Source organism: Capra hircus, chromosome 19 (genome assembly GCF_001704415.2).
Source record: "Capra hircus breed San Clemente chromosome 19, ASM170441v1, whole genome shotgun sequence".
Taxonomy (NCBI): Eukaryota; Metazoa; Chordata; class Mammalia; order Artiodactyla; family Bovidae; genus Capra; species Capra hircus.
The window spans coordinates 43,388,406-43,408,210 of NC_030826.1; the positions used below are offsets into that span (position 1 = coordinate 43,388,406).

General features: G+C 44.9%; 1 protein-coding gene across 4 annotated transcripts in view; it reads right to left on the reverse strand.

The window, feature by feature from the left end:
* Positions 17,257-19,805, reverse strand: part of MPP2 (membrane palmitoylated protein 2) — a 46,368-nt gene continuing 43,819 nt past the window's right edge. For all 4 annotated transcript variants that reach the window (XM_018065193.1, XM_005693910.3, XM_005693911.3 and 1 more), the window contains one exon: positions 17,257-19,773. In XM_018065193.1, the coding sequence (XP_017920682.1) occupies positions 19,597-19,773 (177 nt within the window). In that variant the 3' untranslated portion in view covers positions 17,257-19,596. The remainder of the gene's footprint in view (positions 19,774-19,805) is intronic.

Consider the following 19,805-nt stretch of genomic DNA (forward strand, 5'->3'; position numbering starts at 1 on the left):
TTGGGGGGCTCCAAAATCACTGCAGATGGTAACTGCAGCCATGAAATTAAAAGACGCTTGCTCCTTGGAATAAAAGCTATGACCAACCTAGACAGCATATTGCCAACAAAAGTCTGTCTAGTGAAAGCTATCGTTTTTCCAGTAGTCATGTATGGATGTGAGAGTTGGACTATAAAGAAAGCTGAGTGCCAAAGAATTGATGTTTTTGAACTGTGGTGTTGGAGAAGACTCTTGAGAGTCCCTTGGACTGCAAGGAAATCCAACCAGTCCATCCTAAAGGAAATCAGTCCTGAATATTCATTGGAAGGACTGATACTGAAGCTGAAACTCCAATGCTTTGGCCACCTGATGCAAAGAACTAACTCATTGGAAAAGACCCTGATGCTGGGCAAGATTGAAGGCAGGGGGAGAAGGGGACAGACAGAGGATGAGATGGTTGGATGGCGTCACCGACTTGATGGACATGAGTTTGAGCAAGCTCCGGGAGTTGGTGATGGACAGGGAAGCCTAGCGTGCTGTAGTCCATGGGGTCGCGAAGAGTCACTCACAACTGAGCAACTGAACTGAATCTGAATCTGAATGGGGCAAGGGAGGCAGAAGGAAGGGAGGTCACCCCATAGGCCTCTGGGCTGGAATCCATCTTGGCTGAGGGGTGTGTGCTCACCTAGGGGAGAGTCCTGAGACAAATTAGCCAGGGGGACAAACAAGACAGTTGGCCAGAGGGAAGACAATGACCTGTATAACTGCCTCTTTATAAAGGATTTAAACTTCCCAAAGGCATGGCTCTCAAGACTCTCGGAGTTCATCCATGCTTCTTTTTGCATGTACTCTGCTTTTCCAATAAATGTTTACTTTTCTTTTTACCTTCTGCCTCCTCTTCAGATTTCTTTCTTGTCAAGGACTGGGGATTTAGGCCCAGTGGTCTAGCAGTTAGGACTCCTGGTCAGGGAACTAAGCCAGCTGCTGCTGACTGCTGTTTACTGCAAGCTACTGTTCACTGCTGCATGAGTCCAGAATCAGTCTTCCTACTCAGCGTCCATTCCAGGCTCTGGAAGGAGGATGGGAAAAATCTCAACTCCTTCCTTGTCAAGAAAGGATTGATTGCCTGTGGGTTCTGGCAGCTGGGAGTGGGTAGGAAGACACAGAGTGCAGATGGAGCTGGATATCTAACAGGGAGAAGGGGGACTTCCCTGGTGGTCCAGTGACTAAGGGTCTGTGCTCCCAATGCTGGGGGCCTGGGTTCGATCCCCAGTCAGGGAACTAGACACCAAATGTCCCAACTAAGATCCAGCACAGCCTAATTAATTAATTAAAATATCTAAAATAAACAAGTAAATAAAGGCAAGGGAGGGGACAGGACAGGACCCTAAGGGGAACCTGAAAGTGACCCTGAATTTGGTCCCCTGGAATGAAGAGAGGGGAGGTAAAGTATCAGAACCATTACTTTTTTTCCTTTTTCTATTTTCTCTGAAAAATGAGCCAGGAGCTGCTCAGTACACAAAACCTAGAAATATGGAGGGATAAAAAGGAAAAAACATATCACTCATTGTCTCACCGCTACCCAGAGACCATCGTTACTGCATTTTGTTGTTTCTGTCCAGTTTTTTTTCTCCACATCACTTGCCGATGTGTTTTTAACAAATTATTTTGTCATACAATTTTATATCCTGTTTTTCATATTTAACTATTATATCATTAAGCATTCATGTTTTTGCATAAGGTTTTTACAAACATTTTCTAAATTAAAGTTTATTGGCTGCATAATATTTCATGTCAACTTATTTTAATTCTCTCTCACTAGATACTTGTTTCTCTTTTTGCTATTATAAATAACATCGTGGTGAATCTTCACACACTGCTTTGTCTGCATTTGGAGATTTCTTTCAGAAGGATTTGCTTATATGGACGTGCCAGGTCAGAGGGCATAAAGATTTTTGAAATTACTGATACTCATCACTGAACAGCTTTCAGAAATAGTAGAACCCATTTCAATCCCACCAGGGCCTGTCAGTCAGCATTTCTCAAAGTCCTCAATAGCCTCCACCCCTGCCCCTGTGGATTTAGGAGGAGAAACCACTTATAACGCCCCAGAAGTGAGGGCCAAGGGGGCTGGGCAAGGTGGAGCCGATCTTATGATTCTAACGAAACTCACCAGAAAGTGGCAGCCAGTGCAGGGTGGGAGGGGTGGGTGTGACATGGGGAGCACATCTTACCTTTTCCAAGTGGAAAGGGAGTCCCAGGTCTGAGCTCTGGGGACTCTGCCCAGGATCCTGGCACAGTGTGTGCCCAAATATTGGGGGAGATAGGAAGCAGTAAGTTACAGATGGTCTCAGAGAGACCTCAAAATTTCCTCCAAAGCAGGCTCCCCCTATGATAAATTCCTCAGCTAGAGGCTGGTAAGAATGGGGGCTTCTCAGGAGGGAAAGAACCTTCCTGCCCTCTCAATCGGTCACCTACAGCAGCCAGAGCTTTCGTGGGGACTCAGCCAAGGCCCACCACACAGGCCCACCCCATGCCTACTTTCAGACAGTGTTTCCACTAAAGACAGTTTATGTTTTTAAAAAATTACTTATTTATTTGGCTGCACTGGGTTTTAGTTGTGGCATGCAAACTCTCAGTTGAGGCATGTGGGATCTAGTTCCCTGACCAAGAATCAAACCTGGGCTTCCTGCATTGGGAGCTCAGAGTCTTAGCCACTGGACTGCCAGGGAAGTCCCAGACTTTATGTCTTTCAGAGGTAAAACTCTCTCCAAGGTAGCCTAGGATTGACATCCTCAAGATTCCAAGTTTCTATGGATTTATTAGAAACTTGAGCATCCTTCACAGACGCTGCCACACTGACCTAGCTCCCAGCACTGTCACAGAGCCAGCCTGGGCAGGGGAGGAAGTCCCGCCCCTCACCAGCTGTCACTCTGCAGTCCCTCAGCTTGATATAGCTTGGTTCTATATTTGTACCCAAATCTTCAGCTCTGTGAGCTACGAGAGGCCCTTGAACAAAAGACTTGCAACAAGCCGCTGTTCACCCATCCTGAGAGGAAGAGTTTCCAGCCTGGGAACCTGCTGAGAGGTAAAAATTAGGGGAATGTCAACATGGCTCATGTTCTGTTTTGTCAAATTGGGACATTAACTATAATAATCAACTATCCTTTATCGTCTCATTTGTTTCTTTCAGAGAAATATTTTAACACCAAAAAGAGTATTGATGGTGAAAATAAATGATTTAAGATTTAGGTCCTTCCCTAAACTACCCTTCTACAAAGATTTAGATGCTGTGATCCTAATCCACTGAAGCCTACTGAAGAGATTTTCTATAATCTTTCTGTTACAAAAGGGGAAGGGTGAGGAGAGATAAATTAAGAATTTGGGATTAACAGATACACACTACTATATAGAAAAGAGATAACAAGGATTCACAGTATAACACGGGGAACTATGCAGCGTTCAATATCTTGTAATAATCTAGAATGGAAAAGAATCTGAAAAGAACATATATAATATATACAAAATTGATGTTATACAGGGAATCCAAACACCTTCTTCCAACAACACAAGAGAAGACTCTACACATGGACATCACTAGATGGTTGACACCGAAATCAGATTGATTATATTCTTTAATACAGTCAGCAAAAACAAGACTGGGAGCTGACTGTGGCTCGTATCATGACCTCCTTATTGCCAAATTCAGACTGAAATTGAAGAAAGTGGAGAAAACCACTAGACCATTCAGGTATGACCTTAATCAAATCCCTTATGACTTCACAGTGGAAGTAAGAAATAGATTTAAGGGACTAGATCTGATAGACAGAGTGCTTGACGAACTATGGATGGAGGTTCGTGACATTGTACAGGAGACAGGAATCAAGACCATCCCCATGGAAAAGAAATGCAAAACAGCAAAATGGCTGTCTGAGGAGGCCTTACAAATAGCTGTGAAAAGAAGAGACAAGAAAAGCAAAGGAGAAAAGGAAAGATATACTCATTTAAATACAGAGTTCCAAAGAATAGCAAGGAGAGATAAAGCCTTCCTCAGCGATCAGTGCAAAGAAATAGAGGAAAACAATAGAATGAAAAAGACTAGAGATCTCTTCAAGAAAATTAGAGACACCTAGGGAACATTTCATGGAAAGATAGGCTCCATAAAGGACAGAAATGGTAGGGATCTAACAGAAGCAGATAGATATTAAGAGCCAGCCTGGGTAGGGGAAGAAGTCCAGCTCCTCACCAGCTGTCACTCTGTTAATAGATATTAACAGAAGATATTAAGAAGAGGTGGCAAGAATACACAGAAGAACTGTACAAAAAGGATCTTCAAGACCCAGATAATCACAATGGTGTGATCACTCACCTAGAGCCAGACATCCTGGAATGTGAAGTCAAGTGGGCCTTAGGAAGCATCACTATCAATAAAGCTAGTGGAGGTGATGGAATTCCAGTTGAGCTATTTCAAATCCTGAAAGATGATGCTGTGAAAGTGCTGCACTCAATATGCCAGCAAATTTGGAAAACTCAGCAGTGGCCACAGGACTGGAAAAGGTCAGTTTTCATTCCAATCCCAAAGAAAGGCAATGCCAAAGAATGCTCAAACTACCAAACAATTGCACTCATCTCACACGCTGGTAAAGTAATGCTTAAAATTCTCCAAGCCAGGCTTCAGCAATACGTGAACCATGAACTCCCTGATGTTCAAGCTGGTTTTAGAAAAGGCAGAGGAACCAGAGATCAAATTGCCAACATCCGCTGGATCATGGAAAAAGAAAGAGAGTTCCAGAAAAACATCTATTTCTGCTTTATTGACTATGCCAAAGCCTTTAACTCTGTGGATCACAATAAACTGTGGAAAATTCTGAAACAGATGGGAATACCAGACCACCTGACCTGCCTCTTGAGAAACCTGTATGCAGGTCAGGAAGCAACAGTTAGAACTGGACATGGAACAACAGACTGGTTCCAAATAGGAAAAGGAGTACGTCAAGGCTGTATATTGTCACCCTGTTTATTTAACTTCTGTGTAGTGTACATCATGAGAAACGCTGGGCTGGAAGAAGCACAAGCTGGAATCAAGATTGCCGGGAGAAATATCAATAACCTCAGATATGCAGATGATACCACCCTTATGGCAGAAAGTGAAGAAGAACTAAAGAGCCTCTTGATGAAAATGAAAGAGGAGAGTAAACAAGTTGGCTTAAAGCTCAACATTCAGAAAACTAAGATCATGGCATCCGGTCCCATCACTTCATGGAAAATAGATGGGGAAACAGTGGCTGACTTGATTTTTCTGCGCTCCAAAATCACTGCAGGTGGTGATTGCTGCCATGAAATTAAAAGACACTTACTCCTTGGAAGGAAAGTTATGACCAACCTAGATAGTGTATTAAAAAGCAGAGACATTACTTTGCCAACAAAGGTCTGTCTAGTCAAGGCTGTGGTTTTTCCAGTGGTCATGTTTGGATGTGAGAGTTGGACTATAAAGAAAGCTGAGCGCCGAAGAATTGATGCTTTTGAACTGCGGTGTTGGAGAAGACTCTTGAGAGTCCCTTGGACTGCAAGGAGATCCGACCAGTCCATCCTAAAGGAAATCAGTCCTGGGTGTTCATTAGAAGGACTGATGTTGAAGCTGAAACTCCAGTACTCTGGCCACCTGATGTGAAGAGCTGACTCATTTGAAAACACCCTGATGCTGGGAAAGATTGAGGGCAGGAAGAGAAGGGGACGACAGAGGATGAGATGGTTGGATAGCATCACTGACTCGATGGACATGGGTTTGGGCGGACATGGGTTTGAGTTGGTGATGGACAGGGAGGCCTGGCATGGTGTGGTTCACGGGGTCACGAAGAGTCAGACACGACTGAGTGACTGAACTGAACTAATGCTGAGAAGTGGTCCCTCATCTTCAATTTTCTGGAAGAGTTTATGTATAATTGGTACATGTTTTATCTGTTTGGTAGAAATCATCAGTGAAGACATCTGGGCCTAGAATTTTCTTTGTGGGAAGGTACAAACTAGACATTGCTCATTGCTATTTTACATAAACAACATTAACTTGGATTCTTACATATTAGCTTTTCTTTTTAAAACATCATGTAAATGGTAAAATCTGTCAGTTTTTATCTGAAAAACTCTATCAAAATTCTTGGAAGGATTTTGTTGGGTATACAATCCTAGGTTTACAGCCATTTTCTCTCCGCATTCTGGAAATACTATTGTTTGGTTTTCTAGCTGTAAGTGTTGCTGGTGTCAGACTGAGTAATGTGCTCTTTTTTTTCTCAGACTGTTTTTCTATTTCTTTTGGTGTCCTGAAGTTTTACTCCTGGCTGCAAACTTCAAATTTTAAAAATACGTATATTTACTTATTTGTTTGGCTGAGCTGGGTTTTAGTTGCAACACCAGGGATCCTTCTTGTGGTATGCGGGATCTTTTTAGTTGTGGCATGTGGGATCTAGTTCCCTGACCAGGGATTGAACCCAGGCCCCCTGCATTGGGAGCTCAGAGCCTAAGCCAGGGGCCACCAGGGAAGTCCCCAAATTTTTCTTGTTTGGTACAAATCCTTATATGTGTGGGTTCATGCATTTCATCTGTTCTTGAAAAATATTTATCTTCAAATATTTTCTGTACTTCATTCTTTTTAAACATGTCTCCATTGATCAGGATAAAAAATTTTTAGACCTTACCTTTATACCTGCTTTTACCTTCTCATATTTCCCTTCTTATCTCTCTGTTATTCATTCTATTTTTTCAGCTCTATCTTCTAGTTTAGTACTTCTTAAACTTGAAAATGCCTATTAATTACCAAAGAATCTTGGTACAAACTACAAAATCCTTAAAAATATTTATTTGTTTGGCTACACTGGGTCTCAGCTGCAGCACTCAGGACCTTCGATCTTCATTGGGGCACACAGAATTTTAAGTTGCGGCATGTTAGCTCCTACCTGTGGCACATGGAACCTAGTTCCCTGACCAGGGATTGAATCTGGGACCCTTGCATTGGGAGTGTGGAGTCTTAGCTACTGGACCACTAGGAAAGTGTCTAAAATTCAAATTTGATTCAGTAGTTTTGGATAGGGCCTGAGAGTCTGCATTTCTAACAAGTCCCCAGGGTGATGATGCTGCTAATCCAAGGACCATACTTCAGGGAGCAGCTTTTTTATTCATTCATCTCTTTTCAGCTGTGTTTGATTTGCTGTTAGCTCCCTCCAATTAGTTTTTGTTTTAATCATTGCATTTTTTTTTTATTTCTATAAGTTCTGGATGGTTCTCTTTCAAAACCGACCATTCTAGTGTCTTGTTGCTTGTTAATTTTTATAATGCCATCTTTTATTTCATTAAACATTTACACACATGTGGTTAGTTTACATTTTGTGGCTAATATCAGAAGTCCTTGGACCTATAAATATATTATTTATGTTGACTGTTGCTCATGGTGGTCTGTTTCTCTGTGTTTTGTGATCTCACGTTGTGAGCTTGTGTTTGGATGAACCTATGGAAAATCTGGAGGCTGAAATTGAGGATACTTTCTTCCAGAAACAATTTGCATTTGCTTCTGTCCAGAGAGGTCCAGAATAGGATAGCAACTTGGGACCAGGTCCCTAACATACCAGAATCTTAGGTTGCCTTACCTTGACCCTGGGTTAATATCTAACTTACCAAATGTGATGCTAATATTGGCATTTGCCTTTAGCACAACTCCACCTTTCCTGTCCATTCACCATGCCCAAGAGGATTGTTTTGTTTTGTGGCCTCTTTGAGATTTCCCTTCCCACAAGTCCCAGCAATGCAATGAAAATTGTTTCATATTGGATCTCATTGTTTAAAAGCATAAGGCTCCCCTGAGTTTTGATGTCTTAGTGATTTAGGGCATAGAAGCTTAATTCATATTTTGAAGCAGATCCCTAAAATCTTGTCTGTATTTTCAAAACAACTGAGGATTTGTAGATATGAAGATACATGCAGAAGTGTACATGATCAGTCGTGTCTGACTCTTTGTGACCCCTTGGACTGTAGCTCTTCTGTCAATGGGATTTCCCAGGCAAGAATACTGGAATGAGTTGTCATTTCCTCCTCCAGGGGATCTTGCAAACCCAGAAATCAAACCTGCCTCTCCTGCATTGTCGGCAGGTTCTTGACCACTGAGTCACTGGGAAACCCATGAAGATAGGTAGGGACTGATCTGTAGCAGCAAGTACAAAGGGAAGGAAGAGCAGCTGGAGAGTGAGAGGAGGTTGTTTTTTGTTTGCTGTGCTGGGTCTTCATTGTAGCATGTGGGCTTAGTTGCCCCGAGGCATGCGGGATCTTAGTACCAGGGATTGAACCCATGTCCAATGCATTAGAAGGGGGATTCTTTACCATTGGGCCACCAGGGAAGTCCCAAGATAATTTGTTTTGCACATAACTTCTAACAAATGCTTGTGAACGTGCCTTAGCCATGCCCTGTAAGTGTCAAAATAAAGAGCACGCTAAAATTTAAAAATTAAATAAATAAATATAAGCACTAGGTACCTTGTTCACTCCACCTGAACTAAAACCCTGACTCTCATTTTCCAGGCACCACGTAAGGTCCTTTAATTTTTGTGCACCTCTAGGAAAGTGAAGAAACTCTCCAAAATAGGGTTGAGATCTCATTTCTTTCCACTCTGATGAGTAGGGATTCAGGGAAAGATTTTATTCAGGTTAGAAAAATAATGCAGTGTTTCTTAACATTAGTGTGTGATGAAATAAAATTCACGCCAGTCTATGTCTGATGCAGGATACAGCATGCTTGGAGCTGGTGCATGGGGATGACCCAGAGAGATGTTATGGGGAGGGAGGTGGGAGGGGGGTTCATGTTTGGGAATGCATGTAAGAATTAAAGATTTTAAAATTTAAAAAAAAAAATAAAAATAAATAAAAAATTAAAAATAAATAAATAAATAAAATTCATAATCACCACATCACAGTAAAGGATAATCCTTAAAAGCAGATATATTCAGCTTAATGATAAACTTTCCTTTTGTTCTTAATTTTCTCATCTTGCTGCCAGTGAAATGGTCCACAAACCAACACTTGAGCACTAGTACTACACAGCATGAGGGCAGGTTTATGGGAAACAGCAGAGAGAAAGGAAGATCTCTTTCTGGAAGGGAAACCAAGCCCCGATAAAAATAAAAATGGGTGGGAGCAGGCTGAAACACTCAGATTATTTGTGAAATTGTCAGGCACTGTGCCAAGACTTGCACACATGAAATAAGAGAGGAGACAAATATGAACACCCAGATACTGCCTACTCCTTGGTTGGGGACGGCGGTCAGAGGTGTACACTCATGCCTCACACCTGGCATATTTGGTTCCCACAGTGCACTGCGGCTCCAGGATGGCATTTTTCGAGGACATTCCGCTGCTCCCACGAGCTAGACTCCTGCCAACTGAAAGATGTCCTTGGTTAAGTGGGTTCAATGAACCCTCTTAATCGTCAGCTCCATCTTCAGGCAACTGTCCATACACCTCCCCCCAGGGCTCCCTTCCTGATGGCTTTTCTGCTTGATTCCTTAGCCTAGAATAATTTTTCTAATTCACTCATGGCCGAAGTCCTGAAAATGGCTATTGTTATTCATAACTATTAGAGTCATTATTGAAATGAACAAGTAGATTGAAACATCTCTCTAGTTGACTGGACCCCTCCCAGGTGTGGGGATGTAGCTGGGAGTGTTTGTATTTGTATGTGCCTTTAAAGTTTACCTAACTTGGGCCAAATGTAACTTTATCCTTTTGTGTTGTCCCAGAAAGGTCATACTTCAAGGTGTTTCTAAGTCCTTCTTCATGAATTTATGCTGAAGTTTTATTAAGTTATATGGTAATAAAAATAATGAAGTCTCTGTTCCTAACCAGTTTCAGAATTCAGAACTTACACACCCCGGGTCTACTTCCTCCCTGTAAAAGAGAGACATCACACTGCATGTTATAAAACCCTTTCCTGTTCAAAGGACAGAGATCATTGCCCAACTCATAAATATTTAAGGGAAGAAAATGTCTACAGATGTCAGCCGATTGTTTTTATTTGTTCAAAGAAATGGTTTTCGCTTGATTATAACTGTATATATTAAGGCTTTGTGCCAAAGGACAAGAAAGCCTGGCCTCTGCCCTCTAGGAACTCTTAGTTATGGGGAGGCCAGGAACCATATAAACAATGACCACAGAGTCCAGATGGAGTTGATGGGGTTCTTGGAGGGTCACAGAGAAAGTGAACAGCAGGCACTTGAAACTGTGGCTTTGGGTCTTGGAAATTTTCTAAGGGACTTAGAAATTCTAAAGTTCTTCCAGGGACTTTCCTGGAGGTCCGGTGGTCAAGACTCCACACTCTCAATGAAGAGGGCATGAGTACAATCCCTGGTCGGGGAAGTAAGATTTCACATGCCACACGGCACAGCCGACAAAAAAAAAAAAAAAAGTTCACGTACGTGGAGATATGTCTCATGAGCAGTTGCAGATAGGGTTTGGGAGTCTTAAAGTATAACTGAAGCACGCAAGGTAACTGCGGCTGTGGATCCACTGGCCCAGGACCCCATGTAGCAGAGAAGAAACGAGAACTGAAGACAGTATAACATTTCGGGGGTTGGTTTATGGGTAGTCTCATTTCTTCCCACTGTCTCTCTTAGAAGAACACAGCTTCATCTTCTGCATTAAGTAAGTATATGGAGACACATCTTAACCCCGACAGGCAATAAGAGGGGCAGTATCTTAATCCAGGAAGTCTGGGTGTCTTAAGTCTGGCCCCAAACCAGGGTGGGCTGACAAACGGGGAGGGACACTCCCTAACTGGGACGTTTGTGACTGGAAGGTAGAGGGGAATCAGTTCAGTGACCTGTGCCTTAAGCAAAAACTCCACGACCACCATCCTCCCCTCACATATGTGCATACACACTCAGAGCCAGGATTCTGGAGTAGAAGAAATTCAATATCAAAAATACCAAAATACTTATCCTTTTCCAGGGTACAACAAGCATTCATTCATTCACTTAGTAAACATCCCCGTATATTTAAGAGTTCACTCCAGCATCAGCACCTCTTGGAAAGATGCCCCCATGGGTTGATTGAGTAACCATTTCTTGGTGCTCCCATAACAGCTTCTCATTACAGAGTGCTAATCAGGACCTTCTTCCTATCCACTGCCTTAGACTCTGGGCCTCTGGATGTAGGGATCCTGCCTTGATCAATGGTGCTCATTAGATGGTTGTTGAATGAATACATCCACCCCAACCTTATCCATGGTTTTGATTACCTGTGGTCAACCATGGTCCAAAAATATTAAATGGGAAGCTCCAGAAATAAACAATCTTCAAGTTTTCAATTGCATGCCATTTTGAGAAGACTGATGATGCCTGTCCCAGAGTATCTTAGCTGATAGTCACTAAGTAGCCTTCTAAATTAGATCGACTGTCTTGCTACCACATTGCTTGTGTTTATTTTTCTCAAAATCACCCCAAAGCATCAGAGAAGTGATGCTGGTTATTCAGGTTTGCCACAGAGAAGCTGTAAAACATTAATACTTCCTTTAAGTGAAAAGGTGAATGTGCTCAACTTTAAAAGGAAAGAAAAAAAATCAAACACTGTGGTTGCTAAGATGAACTTTCTATCCCAGAGAGTGTGAAGAAGGAAAAAGAAATATATTCCAGCTTTGCTCTTGCACCTCAAAGTACAAAAGTTATGGCTACACTGCGTGAAAAGTGCTCAGTTAAGATGGAAAAGGCATTAAATTAATACAATAAGATATTTTATGTATATGAGCGATCACATTCACATAACTTTTATTACAGTTGTTGTTAAGTCACTAAGTTGTATCTGACTCTTTTGCAACTCCATGGACTATAGCCCTCTGTCCATGGGATTTCCCAGGCAAGAATACTGGAGTGGGCTGCCATTTCCTTCTTCAGGGGATCTTCCCAAACCAGGAATCAAATCTGTGTCTCCTGCAATGGCAGGCAGGTTCTTTACCGCTGAGCCACTTGGGAGGCCCAGTAGGATGAGTACAACTTCCCAAAGTGGTTTTTAACATGCTGAGTTTGAGACCCTCTGCTTTGAACACTTGCTAATTCACGTGTGTTCCATGAAGAGTAGCCCCCGGGCGTGGCCAGGAACTGTTTAGATATGCAAAATCTCTGGTCCCACGCAAGATCTACAGAATCAGAATGGACATTTATTACAGTACACTGATAAAATCATTTTACTTTGTTATTATTGTTGTTGATCTCTTACTGTGCCTAATTTATAACTTGAACTTTACCATAGGTAAGTATATATAGGAAAAAATAGTGTATATATAGGGTTCAATACTATCACAGTTGCAGGCATCCACTGGGGTTCTTGGAACGTATCCCCCACAGATAATGGGTGACCACTGGACTTAAAGTTCATGCTATAATTTTTAAAGGAACTGGATAATTTATTAGAAGGTATAATAGGGGGGAAAGTCTTGCACGATAGCAACCCCAGTGCAAAATACTCAGCAAAACGCAGGACACCTATATAACTAAACCTAGCAAGGAATCTAATTCAAACTTTGAGATTTCACAGATCAGCAAAACTTCCAAAATATACATTATCAACGTAAGCATTCAGAAATAAGAAAATAATTCTAGGGACTTTCCTGGTGGAGGAACTTCTATAAAAAATTCTAATGTCAGAGCCCTTTTATAAAAGGAAGACCATTTTAACCCCAAAGAGTAGGGAGAGGAGAGAGAATCTTGAGACAAAGGGCAGTTTGCGTTGTTGTGGTTTCTCTGGACACACAGTGAGGCTGGTGGGACCTTAATTCTCCCACCAGCGGTTGAGCCCAGACCCGTGGCAGTGAGTCCACCGAGTCCTAATCACTGGACAACCAGTGAAGTGTTAGTCGCTAAGCCATGCTCAACTCTTTGCGATCCCATGGACTGCAGCCCACCAGGCTCCTCTGTCCATGGGGTTTTCCAGGCAAGGATACAAGGATGGGTTGCCATTTCCTTCTCCAGGGGATCTTCACGACCCAGTGATTGAACTTGGGTCTCCTGCACTGCAGGCAGATTCTCTGGACAAGCAGAGAATACCCAAAATGGCAGTTCTTTGAGAGGAATGAATTTTCTTTAATAAGAAAGTCACCATGTTGTCCTTTTTATCACATTGTCACTGCCTGGAAACACGCCAATCTAAACAGCATTGCCTAGCAGACAGGCCGCTGGGGACCCTGGGCTAGAGGGAGGCCTGAATATGTGGAGAGGCAGAACACAGTCCTGGATGGCAAGATTAAACAGCTCTTCACATCAGGTGGCCAAAGTACTGAAGCTTCAGCTTCAGCACCAGTCCTTCCAATGAGTATTCAGAGTTGATTTATTTAGGATTGACTGCTTTGATCTCCTTGTTGTTCAAGGGACCCTCAAGAGCCTTCTCCAGCACCACAATTTGAAAGCATCAATTTTTTGGCTCTCAGCCTTCTTTATGGTCCACCTCTCACATCTGTACATGACTATTGGAAAAACCATAGCTTTGACTACAAGGGCGTTTGTCAGTAAAGTCACATCTCTGCTTTTTAATACACTGTCTAGGTTTGTCATTGTGGATTATTTTAATGCAATTCCAGTTAAGATCGGAGAAGGCAATGGCACCCCACTCCAGTATTCTTGCCTGAAAAATCCATAGATGGAGGAGCCTGGTAGGCTGCAGTCCGCGGGGTCATGAAGTCGGACACGACTGAGCAACTTCACTTTCACTTTTCACTTTCATGCATTGGAGAAGGAAATGGCAACCCACTCCAGTGTTCTTGCCTGGAGAATCCCAGGGATGGGGAAGCCTGGTGGGCTGCTGTCTATGGGGTCGCACAGAGTCGGACATGACTGAAGCAACTTAGCAGCAGCAGCAGTTAAGATCCCACGTGGAAGAAGGAATATTCTGACCAAATGAACCTGGAGCTCCCCCTTCTAGAATAAACAAGCAAGACTAAGGAAAAAAAAAAGAGAGTAACTTGAAACTTTCCTTACGATTAGGTTGGTGCAAAAATAATTGTGGATTTGCATTGCTGAACTTTGCTGTTTGACATTGAAATGCATTCTTGAATAAATGTGGTTATGTTACACATCATTTTAATGTGCATTTCCCATTTTGTGGGTTTGTTTTTTTTTTTTTTTTTGCTAATGACATTACTTGCTGTTTATTTTACATTTGTTTTAGGCTAGGGGAATGATGTGAGACAAAAAACAAATTCAGGAAATCTTATCTGAGTTCAAACTGGGTCACAGAGCCTCAGAGACAACAAGCAACGTCAACAAAGCACTTGAGCCAGGAACGGCTAATGAATGTACAGTGCAGTGACGGCTCAAGAAGTTTAGCAAAGGAGGCAAGAGCCTTGAAGATGAAGATCGCAGTGCCCAGTCATCAGAAGTTGACAACGACCAATTGAGAAGATCATCGAAGCTGATCCTCTTACAACTACACGAGAAGTTGTCAAAGAATTCAGCGTCGACTGTTCTTTGGTCGTTTGGCATTTGAAGCAAATTGAAAGGGTGAAAAAGCTCCATAAGTGGATGCCTCATGAGGTGACTAAAAATCAAAAAAATGGTCATTTTGAAGTGTCGTCTTCTCTTATTCTTTGCAACAAACCATTTCTCAATTGGATTGTGATGTGCAATGAAAAGTGGATTTTATGTGATAACTACTGATGACCAGCTCAGTGGCTGGACTGAGAAGAAGCTCCAAAGCACTTCCCAAAGCCAAACTTGCATCAAAAAAGTCATAGTCACTGTTTAGTGGTCTGCTGTCTATCTGATCCACTACAGCTTCTGAATCTCGGTGAAACCATTACATCTGAGAAGTATGCTCAGCAAATCAATGAGATGCGCTGAAAACTTCAATGCCTGCAGCTGGCCTTGGTCAACAGAATGGGCCAACACTTCAACAGTTGAACTAATTGGCCTATGAAGTTTTGCCTCATTCGCCATACTTACCTGACTTCTTGCCAACCGACTACCACTTCTTCAAGCATTTTGACAACTTTTTGCAGGGAAAACATTTCCACCACCAGCAGGAGGTGGGAAATACTTTCGAAGAGTTCACTGAATCCTGAAGTAGGAAGTTTTATGCAACAGGAATAAATAAACTTATTTCTCATTGGCAAAAATGTGTTGGATGTAATGGTTCCTTTCTTGATTAATGAAGATGTGTTTGAGCCTAGTTATAATGATTATGAATTTCCCAGGTGGTGCTGGTGGTAAGGAATCCACCTGCAAATGCAGGAGACACAAGAGATACCAGTTCGATTCCTGGGTCAGGAAGATCCCCTGTAGTAGGAAATGGCAATCCGCTCCAGTATTTTCCCGTGGAAAATCCCATGGAGAGAGGAGCCTGGAAGGTTACAGTCTGTGGGGTTGCAAAGAGTTGAACACAACTGAACAACTGAGCATAGCACACGATATGATAAGAATCCTTTCTTCCCTTCGAAGCACAGGCTACTGTGCCAAGAGGGGAAAAGGATTAAAAAAAAAAAACTGGCAGCAGAATTCCCTTTAGAAATTCAACTGTCAGGCTTCCCTTGTGGTTCAGCTGGTAAAGAATCTGGCTGCAATGTGGAAGACCTGGGTTCGATCTCTGGGTTGGGAAGTTCCCCTGGAGAAGGAAAAGGCTACCCGCTCCAGTATTCTGGCCTAGAGAATTCCATGGACTATACAGTCCATGGGGTCACAAACAGTCGACATGACTGAGTGACTTAAAAAAAAAAAAAGAAAGAAATTCAACTGTCTTTATTAGGAAAATACTTTGGTGCCAATTTGGAGCTAAAAGGAAATTCCCTCCACCTGAAGGGTATGGGCAAAATAGACGGGCAACGGCTGGCAGATTTGGCTACACATTAGAATCACTAAATGGCAACCCACTCCAGTATTCTTGGCTGGAAAATCCCATGGACAGAGAGGAGCCTGATGGACTACAGTCCACGGGGTTGCAAAGAGTCGGATACATCTGGGCAGCTAACACTTTCACTTAGAATCACTTGGGGCACTTTAAAACATACTGCATCCCAGGTTCCACTCTCAGCCTCAGAGAGGCTGGTTAGACCCTGTTTCCTCTTCCGGAGCACTGAGAAAGACTACATTTCCCAGCTTCCCTTGTAATAACCCAGGAGACTAGATCCCTGAATCATTGTTAGGAGTGCCACCCCATTTCCATCAGATGTGATGTGGACAAGAAAGGAATAATAAAGTTGTTAAACTATTAAGCTGTGATGTTCTGATTGTTAGTTACAGCTGATAGCCTTTCTTGAATTTCTGATTTAATTGCTCTGGACTGGCATCCAAACAATTGTGTTTTTTTTTTTTTAAACTCTCCAGGCAATTTTTATGGGTAGCCAGTGCTGAGAACCACTGAGGTGGACAGAAATACGAGTGCAGAGTTGCTGGTATAGTAAAGAAGGACTGAGTTTCCAGGGGTGCCCCAGGAGACGGGAAGAAGTTTGTCCACAGTGAGAGAAAGAAGCAGGAGAGGGACCAGCGACATGAAGGGAGGACCCAAGGAGGAAAAGTTGGCTAAGAAAACATTCCCTGAGCTGGGAATGGTCAAGGGACATTTTGGAATTGGCGTGTTTACTGTTCGGTTCTCAGTTCTCGTCAGAGCTGTTAGGTGGATGACGTGAGGCCCCATGGCTGCCTCCAAATCACCAGTCAAGCTGTCCCCACACTAGTCCCTGTGTGAGTGGATGCTTTGGAGATATCAAAGGGAGGGAGCCAGTTCAACATTTGGTTGTCATAGAAGGGAACAGCCAAAGCCCTACTTGAGAATGTTCAGTGAGCATCCTGGGATCTCCTAAGGAACTCAGGTGGGAAGGAAGCTGACCCCTCAACCACACACCCATGGAGACACTGGGATGATATTTCAACCACTCTCTATGGCCCCTGCTGCTGAGCACCTAGAACCAATCCTAGCATTACCCCGGGAGAAGCCATGACACCTTACAGAGGATGAACCTGAGGTCCAGAGAAGGAGAAGAACCTGCCTAAGACCACACAGCTAGTCCTGGGTAAAGCTGAGTGGATTAGCTATGGGTTCCCTGAGTTCCCCAGCCCTCATGGATGCTCACAGACTCCTGGATACAAGCCTTTAACAAGAGCATCTTCTGGGGCTGGGGAGTGTGGAACAGTGGGACATCACAGAACACAAGACATGTCACTCCAGCTTCCATTCCAGAATCATCTATGCTGTGCTCCCCCAACTCTAAACCTTTCCCGAAGCCATCCACTCGATCCCAACAAAAGACAGACAGAGCCTCGAACCTTTGCTTTCACATTTAATCAAAGGAAAGAAAACCAGTCAGAGAGAAAGCTCGGGAATTAGATGGCTGAGGGATGGGACGGGGAAGGATAGCTGGGCTGGGACTGGGTATGGACAGGCGGACGGGGTCCTCATTATCCTGAGGTTCCTCAATACAAGCGTCCACAGTGGGAGGAGGGAGGATGAGCACACACACCTGTTCCAACCCAGCCCTGGTCCCTCAAGCGGGGCTGAGGCAGGGGAGGAAGGAAGCTGTTCAGAGAGGGATGGAGACAGGAAAGGAGGGGCCCAGCCCTGACCCTCGGGCGTCACCAGAGGTGAAGATGGAGATTCACCCTGAAGAACCAGGTACCAGCTCCTGAGCATGATGTCCAGTGCCCATTCCCATCCAAGAGGATGGTCTTCTAATCAGGGTGCTCTGGAGCGTTACCAAAGGGAGGGGGGTGTCTTCTCGGTGAGGTGGGGATGGATGGACAAAGGGCACCATGGCCCCGGGCCAGCAGGAGAACACCCATTTTCCTCCCACTCCCAGTCTCCTTGGGCTAAGGGTGAGGGGGAAGCAAGGGAGAGCTAATGGAGGATAAATTAAAAGAACCGCTGACTAAGGGAAAAGAGGAAAGTAGAGGTGCATAGTGGATGCAGAGCTATGCAAATGAGATGGGAGCAGGCTTGACCAGCACATCTCACTTGTATACCTAGGCAAATGCAAATGAGATCCCTAATATAATAAATATATTTCTAACTTTGTAATAAATATTCTGTTTCTTCTCCCTCCCCTTCCCTAAGAAATGGGCACACAGTGGTTCAGGGGCCAGCTTGGGCTGACACTGCAGCGAAGACGGACTAGACACTCAGAAGAACTGGGGAGCACAAAGGCTGGGGGTAGGGATAGTGGGGGAGGTCCCCTACAAGGACAGGTTCACCCCAGGAAAGGTCACAGAGAAGGATGAGGGATGAGATGCCGGGGGGAAGTCGAGGACAGCATTCTTTTCTTAAAAGGGATTCTCCTATTTTACACAATCGCCCTCCCAAGGACTAGAGGGCAAGCATTTAGGATCAGGAGACAATAGGAGAGTTGGAGGAAGATATCCCGGGAGGGCCAAGCCTCTGGAATCCGGGATAAGCGTCTCATAAGAAATGGGGGCTGATGGTGAGCCCCAAAAAGGGGGGCCCCCAGAGAGTAACCGCCAAAGCAAAACTACCTTTTGCTTCTCCCTTTCCCAAAACGAAGCGTGACACGCACACACACACCAGTGGCAGAAACAGACCAGACACCGCCGCAAGGCGAAACAGAAACTGCAGACTACAGGGGGAATGGCGCCCCCTGGAGTCACGCAGGGAGCCTGCTGGGGCACAAATGTCCTCCGAGCCCACACCGCATGGCCCGGCCCTCACCCTGCCTCAGCCCTCAGGCAGCCCTCATGCCACCTGGACCCGGCCAGAGAGACCAAAATGGACAGCAACGACGGACAGGGGGCCCAGACATACCCCCGCCACGGGCCACGGAGGGCTGCGAGTTCTCCCGTCACAAGTTGCAGGCTCCTCTCCTCACGGGGCTTGGCCTCCAACCCACCCCAGGGGCCCATGGCCCCTGCCAGCCTTGCCCTGCAGGGAGCAAGAGCTGCCCTGTCAGGGTCACCTTGGAGAAGTCCGTGGAGAGACTTCGGCAGTGAAAAGCTGTGGATGAGGGAAGGACAGGGACCCAGCCCCGTTCCGAGGGGGCTGAGAGCTGCACGGGTCCCTGGCTGTGGCAACTAGCTGGTGCTTTGGCTCCTTCAACCTTTGGGATGGCACCAGGATGGCACCCCCACCCGGGCCTGCCTGGTTGCCAGGGAGTCATGTACTCCCCTTGGTCACAGGGAACCAGCCTAAGACCGGCTCCTAGGCTGCAGGGGTGAGAAGTAGGAGGAGCCTAGGAATGGGGAGGGGTGGGGCCAGTCCGGAGGAGGAAAAGTGATTGGAGAAGGGACTGGTGGGAGGGGGGCGGGCAGTGTACCTACGACCACGTGTGGTCCCAAAGTAGCTTTTCTCTCTTCCCGACTGAGCATTACGGAGGTGACTCTGACACCCTCCTGGGCACGGTCTGGCCCCCAGAGAGGGACATCTGGTGGCCAATGGATGAAGGGAGTGGGCAGCACCTGGGCACAGGGGTACCCCATGAACACCCACCTCCCTGGCAGTACACGCCTCTGCGCTGAAGCCAGATGAAGGGCCGAGACCCAGGAAGAGCCAGAGAGCCAGGGACAGGAGCTGAGGATGGGGGCTGGGGGTCACGGGTGGGAAGGGGACAGATTCAGAGTTTGGTTATGACCCAGAGAGCCGAGGTCCAGGTGAACAGGCTCAGTACACCCAGCTGACAGGCACCCACTGGGGCTCCGTGCGCAGCTTCTCCATGGCGGCCTGGAGCTCACGGAAGGTCCTCTCCAGGTTGCTGTTGACCAGGCAGAGGTCGAAGTAGTGGCCATAGCCCCTCTGGATGCGGCTGCTCTCCTCCACTGTCCGCCTCAGGTCCGCCTCCTGCCAGCACAAGCAGGCCTACCACCCGTCAG